Raw genomic sequence first — 15,318 nt, forward strand, 5'->3', positions numbered from 1 at the left:
GTTTGTTACCCAAGGACTGTCTGAGTGGCAGGTGTGTATTTCAGTGTCTGAACGGTCAAGTCTTGGGCAAAATGGCCATCAGTTTGACTAAAAGAAATGGACAGAAAATATCTTTGATATGTAAATGCAGCCAAATAGATCTGTTGTTGTTCATTATATTATTAATATTAATTAAACACTGCTGTTTACGCCAATAATTAGGCAAAAAAAATCATTTTTTTTAGTTTTGCTAATATTAATATTGTTTGTTGTCAAAATAAATGTGTGTATATGTATGTTTGTATATAAATGTATGTATATACTTCTATGTACTTATATTTATTATACATGCATATACATTTATTATACAGATATTTGTATTTGTGTGTACACTGCCTATCAAAAGTTTGGGGTTGGTAGGATTTGTTTTCTGTTTTTAAAAGCAAGGATACATTCAATTGATCAAAAATTATTTTTAAGACATTTATAATTCTATTTTAAATAAATGCTGTTCTTTTTAACTTTGTTAATCAAAGAATTCTGAAAAAAAGTATCACACACAGTATCAAAAAAATCTTAAGCCACTGTTTTCAACATTGATAATAATAAGAAAAGTTTCTTGTGCACCAGATCAGTGTATTAGCATAGTTTCTGCAGGATCATATGACACAGGTGAGTCATGGTGCTGCAAATTCAGCTTTACCATCACAAGAATAAATATCATTTTAAATTAGATTGAAATAAAAAATTGATGTTAAATCATAATATCTCACATGTTTTATATACATTTTTTTTAAACATGAACACAGTCTTACGAACCACATACTTTTGAGCATTATTCATTTATAAAGAATATTAGTATTTGCTGTTGCAATGATATTCCAATCATATTGTTACAGACTACATATTATTATTATTATTATTATTATTATTATTATTATTATTATTATTATTATTATTATTATTATTATTATTATTATTATTATTATTGTATTACAGCAACCCTGGTAGGGATTATGGTTAAACTGATCCACCCTGCCTATGTATAAGGCCTAGGCAATTTCTGGAAGTGAACCCATCTCTGAACACAAAGACAAAAGACAATTGTGTAATGTCTTCAAGTTTTTCATATAGAAAGCATATTCAGTGCAGTGTGTCCTCTTTATCCACCATGAAAATTATTACTTGCTTTATTTAGAATATTTCAGATGTTTTAAGTGGACTGTAATCATGTATGATGATGAATATTTTTACCTAAATATTCTTTTCATGGTTTCTCCAAAATCGTGTGTAGAAGGATGAAACTTTATATGGGAGAGGAATACTGTGTGTTCATCTGTTTGAGTGTAAGTGTTAAAATCATGAAATTTGTATCAAAATCCGACACTGGTTTCATTATTTAAACCTCTTTCTGTTTCCAAGGTGTGTATGACTAACTACAGAGTCTTTACAAATGTCTGTATTTTTTGCCTGACCAAAACCTTTGACCGAAATGTTGCATAATAAAGTTGTGCAAACTGACAGTGTTTTTACATTTATTTTGAAATGATTTCCCATATTTGGATTCCCTTAAATCACATTACCTAATTAATGGCTAACAAAAACCCATTCAGTGTTATTTAAAAAAACGTCATGAAATCAGAATTATTTTTTGGCTTTTAGTTCATGCATATCCATATCAAAGAAGTTGACTACTTGATAGTGTACTCCTGAATATTCAGCTATATACACATTTGAAATGTATAGGCTTTGTCTTCTGGGAAAAAGCAAACAAATGAAAATAACTTTATTTGTATGGCACATTTCAAGTAGTGTTTCTCATGGTGTTTCATATGACATAATGTACATGCCAAACAGTAGTTTTTTAAATAATTAAAAGTAATGCAACAATTTTAAAAGTAACAAGTGACTAAAACTAAGAATGAAAAGAGTGAATAAAACAAAAAACTGTCCATCATAAAACATTAATATAATGCATAAAAAAATAAAATAAAAAAACATTAATATAATGTATAAAAAAAGTAAAAAATATAGAAGAAAAAAAAACGTGTTAAAGTTTCCTAAAGCTTATATTTGTAATAATTCATTTCATGACTCTAAAGTAGAATATTTAGAAGATTTCTAAAACCATCTAAAAGGTTCAGCTAGAATCTTTGTCTCTATTTCCTTTGTAAGTGTTGTTTATGTTCTGTAAGTAGTGTAATTGCTAGTTTCTAATGTACAGAATAAATGTTGTGTGGGGGTCCGTAATGATTTGAAGGGAGAAGAGTGGAGAAGAGAAGAAAAGAGAGAGTGAGGAAGATGAGGAGGAGGCGTATGAACGACGGAGGCTGGAGAGGAAGCTATGTGAAAAGGATGCAGCCTATCAGGAGGTTTGGAATCTAAAATGAACTGTTTTAGATGATTGTAATGGAACATTTTTGCACATTAAGAATTTGATCTACTCTAAATGGTAGTGTTAAACTAGATTATGAGGTTTTTGGTCCATAAAAGTGCAGAAAGGCCGGTGAGAGAAAATCTGTGCCATTCCAGAGCACTGCTTCTATCTCTGGAGCTCTGTAGTCTCCTGCTTCTGGATCATCTGCCCTTCTTTATTCTCAAATACTGGACAAACAGAACTGTGCTTGAAACCAAACACAGTAAGATACTGTGATGTTTGTCTTTTGCAGCGGCTGAAGAACTGGGAGATCAGAGAGAGGAAAAAAGCAAAGGATTACAGTGTAGCGTATCCGACTCGAACCAGACAAATTAAAGAGTCGATCGGGACTGTGGTTGAAACATGAGCCAAATTCCTCAGGAAGGCAACCAGAGGTCATAAATCAGTCCTAGTGCCACAAGTTCGAAGCAAGATAACCAACCAACCAACCAACTCTTTCACAGAACAGCTTTCCACATTAACACCATTAGAACAATTATTGACCATTTCAATTCGGAGAAGAGATTATCAAATTTGGGGCAAGTAATTGAGATGCAACGCCGGACATCACATGTAACCCCATGAGAGTAATAAACAAGATTCTTGGATTGACTTCCCCCCACCTAGCAGAACCCGACTGAAATTCCTAAAGGGGGCCTTTGAACCTCTGGTTTCCACAGAAATCTTTATCAGAAAATGACACAGAAACTGTCTTTTCTAGATATAAATGGACCAAAATGACTTCTAAATGAATATCAGTCCATCGCTTAACTCCATATTCATTTATATGTAACCCACACATTTGACTATCATGTTATAATCACTTATTGTGTATGTCTTTTAATAACTATTGGATAGCTTAAGGATACATATTCATGTTTCGTATGTATGTGTTTGAATCTGTTAGCTTGAAACAGTTCTGACCATTAGTTATTTGTCAAATGTATCATATTCTTGTTATAGGAATCATGTCAAAAATTATACCCTGCAAGAGCGGGAAAATTCGGACCACGTGCTTGATAAGATAACATATGATTTATGATACCCCCGAGCCAAGACAATATCTGATTGGTCAAGACAACATTTGAGGTGTGGCCAACAGGCCAGTTTAAATACTTAGGACACCATAAAATTGAGCTTTTAGTTTTTAGCTTTGCTTCTGCTATCAGTCATGCCAGCTTTTAGCTTTGCTTCTTAGCTTTAGCTTCTAGCCATGCTTTTAGTCATCACTGTTATTTGAGCGCGGTTCCAGCGTGCTTCGGCCTGCAAGTCTGCTGCTACTTAGCCACGATGAGAAGAAACACCACCTAGTCTCGTCATACTTTACTTCTTTTTTTTTACCGTTTGAGAGTTTCGTGTTCTGAGTTAAGTTTTGTAATGCCGTGTCTCCGAGTCTGACCTCGAGTGCCCGGTCAACTTCAACCAGCCCACACAACTCCGCATCTTCAGCCAACGCCCAACCAAGGGCTTCCCAAGACGTCACTTCAGCGACTACTGAACTTCCAGCCAATCAGCGACATTGGGAAACCCCTTTTCAACGACAAAAAAAGGGAACCCCTTTACACAGGCAATGTACCTCCAGACTGATCTATACTGGTGTATCTAATATAATTTAAGCCTCATTGAGGAACTCAATGCGAGGGTTAATTAAGTGATTGATGGTTGTTCATGTCTATGCAATTTCATGTATTGCTGTATACTTGGGACTTCACATTTTCATTCTCTTAAACTCATTCTTCCCTAACGTTTGATCTTCCTGTAACTTGTGTGAATGTGTGAGTGCGTGTGCTTATGTGTTAGATTAGTTTATATGTCTTAGATTTATCTAATAAAGCCTTATTCATAATGAAAAGAGAAGTATCTTGTGTTTTGTGCTTGTGCTAAGTTAATGTCTTAAACTGCCGATCTTGTTACTGTGTTAATTAATAGTGTTTTCACTATACTTTGGATATTAATATCCAGCGCAGATTTGATGTTAAACGGCTCGTTCAGTGAATCGCAGGGCGTCTCAGTGATCAGCCGTGAAACAGTGATTCTGTTCAAATTCCCTTTAAAATCTTAAATGATTCCCTTTGAGCTAAATTGACCTGTTTCCCTTACAACAGTAAAGATACAGAGAGAGAAGAGGAAAGACACAGAGAAATGGTAAGAATAAGTGGATAAAAACAGTTAGCTATCAGAGTGTATTTATTTATATGATGATATGGGTAAAAACTTTTTTTATTGTCAATTTTAAACAAATGTAATACATTCTTGCTGAATAGAAATATGAAAAAAATAGATATATATCTTACATCAAACTTTTAAATGGTAGCTTATACATTTTTACAAAAAGATCTTTGCCATCTTTTTGTCTAAAATGTTTTGTCATATTTTTTAGTCATAGCACAAAGAAGAAAATTAGTCTAATGACACACTCTGTAGGAAACTTAATGGCCACAAAATCATCAATATATGTCTTGGCCCTAATTAGTTCCAAGAGAAAATTATGCAAATAAAACTTTTTTTTTCTGCAGACTAAAGAAGCCAAACGCTTGAAAGAGTTTCTGGAGGATTATGATGATGACAGAGATGACCCCAAATACTACAGGTACAAACCCATAAAAATTATGCAAATGCTTACAATGTCAAGGTAATTGAATAACAGTAATGCAGTTTTTACTCTGCATCATTTCCACTTGAGCAGTTTTGTAAGATTATGCAGAAAGTCTAAAAATATTACTGAAATATTTTTATTTAACATTTTACAGTAGGTGACCATAGTTGAAGTATTCTGTTCAAATATATATCTCGCCCTGTCTATGATTGTTGTCTTACTTTCTTTTAGTCTTTCTCAGGGGCAGTGTGTTGCAGAAGCAATTAAGCAGCTGGAATTAGATGAGAGGGACAGAAAAAGAGAGAAAGATAAGTTTGAGGAGATCGGACAGAGACTCCTAGCAGAAGGACATCCAGATCCTGATGCTGAACTTCAGAGGGTGCGTATGTGTGTGTGTTTTTATTTCTGCATTCGTCTGTGTCTAACTTTGTTTTTTTGCCTTAAAGATAGAGCAGGAGGCAGAGAAGCAGTGGCAGCCTCCTCTAAAGCAAGAGCAGAGCGAGGAGGTGCTGCACATCTCCTGTTTGACAGTATTGACAGTAAAAACATTTATGTTACAAAAGGTTTCTATTTCAAATAAATGCTGTTCTTTTGAACTCCCTTCATCAAAAAATCCTGAAAAGAAAGATCACATTTTAAAAAAAGAGAAAACAGACGAAATTGGGATAATATTTCACAATATTTCTGTATTTATGGTATTTTTTCAGACTTGGTGAGCATAGAAGACAGAAAATCTTACTGATTCCAAACTTTTGTATAGAAGTGTACATTGATGGGATATTCTGTATTCAGAATTTTTTTTTAGAAAGTTTTTCTTACCATACTGTACATCATGCTTTTTGTCTCTCAGGTGCTGCGGGCAGTCCTAAACTGCCCCAGGGAGGAAGACGAAAAGCTCTTGCTGCAGTGGACAGTGCCTTTAATAAGTTTGATGAGCCTGAGGTCTGAGGCCTGAGTCTTGATGGAGCAGAGGTCATAGGGTCACGGCCTGGTGTGAACACAGAAGAGAAACGAAAACATATCAAGAGTCTGATTGAGAAAATTCCCACGGTCAAACAAGAGCTGATTAATTATCCACTGGACTGGAGCATGGTGGACACAGTGAGAGAAAAAGCTATTAGACAATCTATTAGTGTGACTGCTTTAAATTGCTATTTATTTGTACATTGTGGGTTCTAATTGCTCAGCATAGATATTGACGTTTTATGCATTTTATGCATTATGATTATAGTTTATGCAGATGCTTGTGCATGCAGTGTAATGATGACTCTTTGCCCCACACAGACATTAATGGACAAGAGGATCCGCCCCTGGATCAAAAAGAAAATCATAGAATATATTGGAGAAGAGGAAGCCACACTAGTTGACTTTGTCTGTTCAAAGGTGTGTGCTTGTGTCTTTATCTTGGTGGGAATATTGTCTGTTTTCCTTTCTCTGTATTAATGTGTGTTTTGTCTTTGTTGCAGGTCATGGCCCACAGCACTCCAGAGGGAATTCTGGATGATGTTGCCATGGTAAATAGCACATTTAAAAGGGATTTTTTTGTTATTTGAACATACTCCTAATAAATATTATCTGGTTAATCTCACAAAACCTGTCATGTCATTATCATTTTACACTCTTATATATAATATAATAAATAAATGAGTACATTTTTATATTTCTTTTCATGACAATTTAGCACATTTCTCATTACCACACTGCCAAAAAATCATAGCTATTTTTAAAACTGTATAGCATTTACAATGATTAAAATAAAATAATTTATATAGTAACACTTTATTATACACTGTCTGTTTCACTTAATTTGTGTTATTAATTAAAATATGCAAGAACAATATCTAGATATAATCAGTACCGAAAATAACACAAAGTACATGTAGTTCATTCATGTTATTCAGTCATTTTAACAATAAGTACATTTTGTGAAAACACAGTAGCTTATTTCTTTTCCTTTTAATTTTGGGATGAATTGTGACATGGCCAAGTTTTGTGTAATTCACCAATTTACTGTGAGGATAATCATGGGTGTTTTTCTTACAGGTACTGGATGAGGAAGCAGAAGTGTTTATTGTGAAAATGTGGAGACTTCTGATCTACGAAACAGAGGCCATGAAAATTGGCCTGGTGAAATAACATGAACTGAGAGTGATAGAAACAAGCAGGTGAGAGGATGAAGTGAAGCTGGCTTTGCTCTCCTGCTTTTAGAGCCTTTAAATTAAAGTATGGTGGATGAACGCCACAGACTGAAGCTCTTCAACTCTTCCTATATACTCCAGAGGAATAACTGCACAGCTACTGGTGTGTGTGTGTGTAATAGGCATGTGCCATTTGATCTGACTGCATTGCCAAAACCGTGTAAAAGTCAAAAGCTTCTTTCATGCCCAGATTAAATGAGGAGTATAGTTTGGCTGTTTTCCATTTGACTTAGTTGTTGATTTTATTTTCATTATTTTCAGTCTCAAGTTTTTAGCACAACCAATTTAAATCAGCTTACATTTTTTCCTTTTATTATTTGAGCTTCATTACAGGAAAGTATGATTTTGTTTTGTGTGTGTGCAAATATTATTATACAAAACATTATGTTTGAATAAGGATTAAATATCTCACTGTAAACAAGCTGAATGATGCCATTACCTGTGGAGATATGGAATTTTCTCCAGGTTTTGTCTGGTGGTTTTGAATGTGGTGTATTTTGCACATGCCAGCGCATCTGAAGGTTTGTTTCCATGGTGATTGATTTGACTTTGAAATATTAAAATGTTGCATTTTCTAAACTAGAACCAGTACTGTTGCCACTTTTATCTTTTTTTTTTTACTTTAATAGTTCACAGATCTAAATAATTGCTGACCACAGAAGCCGCTGAAAACAAGTTGCATTATGTAATATATTTTTGTGACTTGATGGTTAATGCTTAACAGATCAGTGCTTCTAATGTATTTACCAGTGAATTGGGCAGACTAAGGCAAGTTGTCACAGGTTAACTAGATTTTGAGTTGAAGGTCCAATTATTTAAAAATGACTTTTTCTTCTAATTTTGCTCTCTGGACAAAGAATTTTTCATAAATGTTGGTACTTGCCGATACCGAGTACCGATACCAATATTTTTATTGCATTTGTAATTTTTTTTTCTATTGGGTATAGAAACCAAAAGAGTATGTATAAGGTTAGAGTATGCATAGTTAAACTGTGTCAGAACAAATTAATCTTGATAATGTAAGATAACTTTGATAGAAAGGTATGTAATGAATTACAATAAACCAAAAATTATTCAGACAGCTGTTAGTATGACCGTATTTACACAACTAACAATACTTAGTCGGGCAACCCTTAGCCTTAATGACTGTCTGTAGTCTCCTGGGCATGCTATCATCCAGGTTCATGCAAATCTGAACTTCAGTGTTCCCCCCCCCCCCAGACTTGGTCTGAATAAATTTTGGTCCCAAAATTGTATCAGTTTTACTGGTAGTCCACTGTTTGAAAAATATTTGGGTATAATTTGTCAAAGTTTATTTTGATATCCTCACTTACATAAATCAACTATAGTGTCCTGCACCAACTAGTAAAAAAATATATCAAAAATATATATCTGGTCTCTGAATATTTTTTGGTTTGACTGTACATCCGGTTATTTTCACACTTAATTATGCCCATTAAAATATATTTCAGTTTTTGTTACTTTCATTGTTCATGTTTTTGCTCTACGGTCCATCATCTGTAATTTAATAGCATCAGAGCATGACGCGCATTGCTGTAATAATGAAGGGAACCACTCCTGTGGTATAAAATCTCTAAATCTCCTGTGATATCTTTTACACATAGAAGGGTTTTTTAATCTGAAACGTGCTGCGATTCATATTTCAAAGCCACTTATATAATGCAGAAACACCCAGGCAAGCAAAACGCGCAATGTGTGCATGTATTTGTATTTTGGTGCAGAACGAGAGGGTCATGAAAATAAATTATGTTTATAGTGAATGTCCCTATAAATGGTCTTTTTTTACGATTTAGTTTTAATCCAAATGCGTGTGCTAAGTGAGTGAACATCAAATATCACACAACAGAAGTGTGCTCTCTTTCCCTACCGTTAAGTAACTTGTACATTGTTTTACTTGTTTTTGACATATCCGACCAAACTACAAACTTTCCAGTAATTAACTATATTTACTCGACAAACTTGCGCATCTCCGCTGCTGCGCGCTCAATCCACTCAGCGTGCTTTATCAGCTCGCGCACGTTAGCTATACAGGCAGAGGCGTCATGCCCATTCGAAGTGAGGGGGCACGTGCCCCCTCAGATTTCTGAGCCAAGTGGATTTTAAATGCAGCTTCAAAACAACAACAAAAAAAATATAAATATTTTTATATTTATAAAAAAAATATTATTATAAAAATATTATTTATATAGCTGAATAATATTTTTTTATATATTTGATACAATCACAGCGGTGAGATTAGATCGTTCAGTGCACAGCATCAGCTGCTAAATTCAAATCTGTGTTCGCTGGCCGGGCGCTGAGCCAGAGACAGACGCGTTCGTACAACGCGTCATGATAACCAATCAGAAACTATTCTGTTGCGCTTATGGATGCAATGGCCAATCAGAGACGTCCAGAAGAGTTATCACTAAAACGCTGTGTTTTGTTCACTTACTCACTGGCTGAAAATTAGCGAATTCTCTCATCAGAAACAACAAAAAGTGCAGATGTGCGTACGAATGTAAGTAAGATATTAGTTTCATAATGTAAAGTGCTTCAGTGATTTTGATGGGAGTTTTTGAGAGTGCCTGAACTCTGGCTAGACTGAATGAAAATGTTTTTTGATAATGTAAATGTTCTTTACTCTCTGTAAAATGAAAGTGTTAAAATAAGTAACTTACAATATTGTTATTAAAATTTACATTTAATGCAAATTCAGTCGTATTAAAAATATTTTATGACATGATATGGCACTTATGTAAAAAGTCGGGTTTTTATATGTAGTTAATAGATTACCCTACATTTCCATATATTGATCAAATAACAATCTATAAAGATGCAAAACGCGTTTACATACACATATTTGAGAAACGAGATATTACCTGATATATTAAACATGTTTGGAATTGTTTTGAATAAAAATAAAAATAAAAAAAATAAAAAACATAAGCCTATATCAGTTATACAGTGCTTTCGTAGAATGACTTATAGACAGCAGACACTTTCCAGATCAACAGATCTTTAACAGACATCTTGCAGATGTACGTGTGCTATCTCGGTTAAAGTTCAAACCGAGAATCAAAATGGGGAAGAAAGGGGTTTTAAGTGACTTTGAACATGGAATGGTTGTTGGTGCCAGACGGGCTGGTCTGAGTATTTAAAAAAACTTCTCAACCATCTCCAGGGTTTACAGAGAATGGTCTGGAAAAGAGAAAATATCCAGTGAGCAGGTGTGTGGATGAAAATGCCTTGTTGATGTCAAAGGAGAATGGGCAGACTGGTTAGAGATGGTAGAAAGGCAACAGTGACTCAAATAACCACTCGTTACAACCAAAGTATGCAGAATACCATCTCTGAATGCACAACACGTCAAACCCTGAAGCAGATGGGCTACAGCAGCAGAAGACCACACCGGGTGCTGCTCCTGTCAGCTAAGAACAGGAAACAGAGGCTACAATTCACACAGGCTCACCAAAATTGAACAATAGAAGATAGGAAAAACGTTGCCTGGTCTGATGAGTCTCAAATTCTGCTGAAACATCAGAATTTGGCATAAAGAACATGAAAGCATGGATCCATCCTGCCTTGTCTCAATGGTTCAGGCTGCTGCTGGTGGTGTAATGGTGTGGGGGATATTTTCTTGGCACACTTTGGGCCCCTCAGTACCAATAGAGCATTGTTTAAAGGCCACAGCCTACCTGAGTATTGTTGCTGACAATGTCCATCCCTTTATGTACTTCCAGCAGGCTAATGCACCATGTCACAAAGCTCAAATCATCTCAGACTGGTTTCTTGAACATGACAATGAGTTCACTTTACTCAAATGGCCTCCACAGTCACCAGATCTCAATCCAAAAGAGCAGCTTTGGGATGTGGAGGAATGGGAGTTTTGCATTATGGATGTGCAGCCGACAAATCTGCAGCAACTGCGTGATTCTATCATGTCAATATGAACCAAAATCTCTGAGGAATGTTTCCAACACCTTGTTGAATCTATGCCACAAAGAATTAAGGCAGTTCTGAAGGCAAAAGAGGGTCCAACCCGGTACTAAGGTGTTCCTTAATAAACTGACCAGTGAGTGTATATTGGCAAGCAGAAACTGTAGCCTACGTTTCTTTTATTTCTTTATTTATTTTTTATCTTGCAGATCCATTCATTGTTTTGTCATTCAGATTTTTGTTTCGTAAAACAGCACTTATATAATAGAGTATTTAATAGCAGGTTCCCATTGTGACAAATAAAAATTCAGTGTGTCAGTATAAGTTCGGCTGGTTGAAAATTGTCAATTGTCAGTCACGTGGGTTTTTTTTTAAAGCAGAAAAAGAACAAAAAACATCAAAACAAAGCTTAGATGTCTATATTCTAAAGAATTTCTAAGGGTGGCGCAATTACTCCTGGATGCTGGTGATTGCCTCTCCCCGACAAACTGAGAACTAATGTTGAGTGACTAATGCTAATTCAGAAACGATTCAGTGTTTTTATTTAGCACATGCGTTCTTCATGTGATGTATGTATCAACTTGATGGAAATATCCAGTTTCTTACTGTGGGCTGTGCAAGTTACTCCGGGTGAGTGATGTTAATTACAGACTTCGTTACAAGTTTAACGCGGAACTTCCCAACAATTGCCTGTGAAAATAGAAATGAGAAAAGGGGGGGAAATATGTTTTCGCCCCAGTTGTCAAGCAGTAATCAAAAAAGTTTAAGACAAGACAGCCCATAAGTCTCGCGAATCGACTGAAGTAACCACAGCAACGGTACGTACTCGCGAGCTTTTCGTCGAGAACAGCTGTAAAAAAAAAAAAACCTACGTGTTCTGTCATTGTTTATCAACATGATCTATCTATTGTACCTTAGACGGCAAATTACAATTTGCGTTGTGCTAGAAAATCCTCTAAAAAGTTTCATTAATAATATCAGAAGCTTTTAATTAGAGGTGACCCTGAAACAGTATATATATAAATAAATTATTTTAAAAAGTCGAGCTCTCCCCCTATAAATTCGCTCTCTTTTCATTAGTATTGATCTTTCGTAAGTTGGGCAAAACAGTTATTAAACACGTTGGAAATGGCAGGAAACACCAGACGAGATGTAGTTTTAAAGGATTGGGGGTTAAAAGAGAGAGAGAGAGGGAGAAAGAGAGAGAGAGAGAGGTGCACTGGGAGGAGGGGGGAGACCTGTTACTGATGTGCCAACTGTGCGCTTTCACTGCGCAAAAGCGCACAGAAATGTTATCTGCTTAAATCTATATATCATTCTCTTGATTCTTTTTCTTCTCAAAGTTTTTTTTCCTCAAGAAAAAAATGCATTAAAATTTAATTTCATGTATTTAGTATTTACGAAGGCAATCAGCATCCTCTTTTGACATAAGAGAATCCTGCTTCTCCATGCGCCTTCTCTACAACTCACCGTTTCTAACATTTAACGCGATTTAAATGTTTTGAGACTAGGGCTGCGAGGATGTGGACGCTACCGAGGACCCGGTTCGCGCACTGTAACAACGCACCGAGCAGCGATGAGAAAGAAATCGCCGTGAACATCGGCGGCGTGCGGCTGGTGCTGTGCGGGGACATTCTCAACCGCTATCCGGACAGCAGGCTCGCCGAACTTGTAAACTGCTCAACTCGGAGTTTTGATGTAATTTCTTCGCTCTGTGATGATTACGACCCTGGAAAACGAGAATTCTACTTCGACAGAGATCCTGACTCGTTTAAATGCATAGTAGAAGTGTACTACTTTGGAGAGATCCATATGAAGCGCGGAATCTGCCCTATTTGTTTTATCAAAGAGATGGAGTTTTGGAAGATTGACTTAAGCTACTTGGACGAATGCTGCAAGAGTAACTTGTCTGAGAAGGAGGAAGAGTTGGCAGAGATTGCAGACAAGGTGAAACTCATCCTGGATGATCTGGACTGTGACCCTAACGTGAGCCGCTCTGAAAGGTGGCAGAAATTCCTCTGGAAGCTCATGGAGAAACCAGAGTCAACGCTCCCTGCGCGCGTAATTGCCGTAGTGTCCTTTCTGTTCATATTAGTGTCGTCTGTAGTGATGTGTCTCGGGACCATACCGGACCTCCAGGTGGAGGATTCCGAAGGGAACCGCGTTGAGCACCCGACTCTAGATGCTATCGAGACGGCGTGCATCGGCTGGTTCACGGTAGAGTACGTACTGCGCCTCGCATCATCCCCAAACAAGGTGCGCTTCGCGCTCTCCTTCATGAACATGATAGACTTCTTGGCCATCCTGCCGTTCTACGTGGTACTGGTTCTCACGTACCTCGGCACGGCAATGATGGAGCTGGTTAACGTGCAGCAGGCTGTGCAGGCGCTCCGCATCATGCGCATTGCGCGGATCTTCAAGCTGGCGCGCCATTCTTCTGGCCTCCAGACGCTCACGTACGCGCTCAAACGGAGCTTCAAGGAGCTGGGGCTGCTCCTCATGTACATGGGAGTGGGCATCTTCGTGTTCTCTGCGCTCGGGTACACCATGGAGCAGAGCCACCCGGAGACGCTGTTCAGAAGCATCCCGCAGTCCTTCTGGTGGGCCATCATCACCATGACCACCGTCGGCTATGGGGACATCTACCCAAAAACCACCCTAGGTCGGTGCAACGCGGCCATCAGCTTTCTGTGCGGGGTGATCGCTATAGCGCTGCCCATCCATCCCATCATCAACAATTTCGTCATCTATTACAACAAGCAGAAAGTGCTAGAAACAGCCGCCAAGCACGAGTTGGAACTCATGGAGCTGCGCGCGCTCGAACTCGCAATGAAAAGCTCCTTGCGCAGGTATGACGCGCCCGGGAACGCGTGGGAAGGTGCCATGCGCGCGTCGCGTAGCGATACACACATCCCGCTCCTTTCGCGAGCGCACAGAACTGAGAGGGAGCCCGTGAAGAAGAAAAGCCTGACTTAGGACAAGAGTGAAAGAAACTCGTAAAGCAATTTAAGTTTCACGCGAGATTGTGTTGTTATGGTCATTGTGCGCTATAAACTACTGAGCTGCAGTGTGACCGTCAAGATGCTTGTGGTGTTTTCATTGGACAGCAAAAATCAATTCCTCTTCAAAAGTGTTATTTTGTCTTATTTAAATAAAGTGCATGTCAAATTTCACGCGTTTGTGTATTAGATGATTATGGCGCAACCAAAATGTTTACATCATCAGAATCATATATTTCACAAACACACATACAGTAAGCTACAGGTGAGACAACAGTATCATACACGACTACCATCCTCATAGACGTTCTGAGTGCAAAAATATGAAAGATTTACAGGACAAATTTGAGGTAAGAAAGTATCATTTTATTTTTTTATTAGATTTTTAATCATGTTAATTGATGGTAAATGGTTACATTTGTATTGTGAATTGGCAGGTTGACTGCACAAGGAGGAGATTGTGATGAGGGTAGGATAAAAATTCATATAAGCAAAATGTATTTATTTTGTTGTGTTAGCACTCTTACCAGTGGTGAGGTAGTATCATCACTCTTTGTATTTGACATTAATTATTCATTTATATTATATATGTGTGTTTGTTTCTGAAATTCATATTTTATTTGTTGCTAGGAAGCAACTGTCTGACAAATACCAAGCATCTGTCTATTTTTATGATGGTGTTTCTTCCCATTCTCAGTATGAAAAGGACTTACAAGCTGTAGACATGAGAGAGATTCTAAAAAAGTATTTACTGGGAGGAAGGGTAACTCAGATGTTGATTGAGCTACAGATGAGTTTCTTTTTTCTTTTAAGCACTCCATCCTCAAATGAAATAATTCTCATCTAACTTCTTCAACCTTTTCAAAGTGATCCAATGTGGTCAGTGCTAAATAAAGTTGTAAATGGGCTTACTTGCAGCACATTTGGAGGCACTTGGAATTACATGTGACCACACTGCATTTTATAGTATAAAATAACTGTATTTGTCCTTGGATTACAGTGTTGCTCAAAACTGGTCTATTTGCTCAGGTTTGCTTAAAAGCACAGCACCCCTGTGCAAGCAGTTAGCAAAACAGGTGTCTGAAAATTTTTTCACCATTTTGATTTATTCTTATATTGCTATTTCCTGATGTCCAATTCCTGACTCAACATTCCAGCACAGAGATAAAAACAAATGAGTCACAGAATCCA

The 15,318-nt window shown here is 37.0% G+C and overlaps 2 protein-coding genes and 1 long non-coding RNA gene across 4 annotated transcripts; all 3 read left to right on the top strand.

Moving 5' to 3' along the window:
- Nucleotides 1-2,001: 2,001 nt before the first annotated feature.
- Nucleotides 2,002-2,699, top strand: LOC132110588 (uncharacterized). Its single transcript, XR_009424664.1, has 2 exons — nucleotides 2,002-2,351; nucleotides 2,512-2,699. It is a non-coding gene; the product is annotated as an uncharacterized LOC132110588 (long non-coding RNA).
- Nucleotides 2,700-5,929: 3,230 nt separating this feature from the next.
- On the top strand, nucleotides 5,930-8,353 carry LOC132110587 (RNA-binding protein 25-like). 2 transcript variants are annotated; one of them, XM_059517309.1, is made up of 4 exons: nucleotides 5,930-6,092; nucleotides 6,276-6,374; nucleotides 6,458-6,505; nucleotides 7,035-8,353. In XM_059517309.1, exons 1-4 carry the CDS (start codon nucleotides 6,081-6,083, stop codon nucleotides 7,125-7,127), a joined length of 252 nt encoding a protein of 83 aa, XP_059373292.1. In that variant the 5' UTR covers nucleotides 5,930-6,080; the 3' UTR covers nucleotides 7,128-8,353. The 2 variants fall into 2 exon arrangements, with proteins under 2 accessions (XP_059373292.1, XP_059373291.1); XM_059517308.1 differs by lacking the exon at nucleotides 5,930-6,092 and having other exon boundaries at nucleotides 6,213-6,374.
- Nucleotides 8,354-12,080: 3,727 nt separating this feature from the next.
- On the top strand, nucleotides 12,081-14,301 carry LOC132111111 (potassium voltage-gated channel subfamily F member 1-like). The gene has a single exon (XM_059518281.1). It carries the CDS (start codon nucleotides 12,650-12,652, stop codon nucleotides 14,102-14,104), a length of 1,455 nt encoding a protein of 484 aa, XP_059374264.1. The 5' UTR covers nucleotides 12,081-12,649; the 3' UTR covers nucleotides 14,105-14,301.
- Nucleotides 14,302-15,318: the final 1,017 nt, after the last annotated feature.

This window comes from Carassius carassius, chromosome 30 (assembly GCF_963082965.1).
Source record: "Carassius carassius chromosome 30, fCarCar2.1, whole genome shotgun sequence".
Taxonomy (NCBI): domain Eukaryota; kingdom Metazoa; phylum Chordata; class Actinopteri; order Cypriniformes; family Cyprinidae; genus Carassius; species Carassius carassius.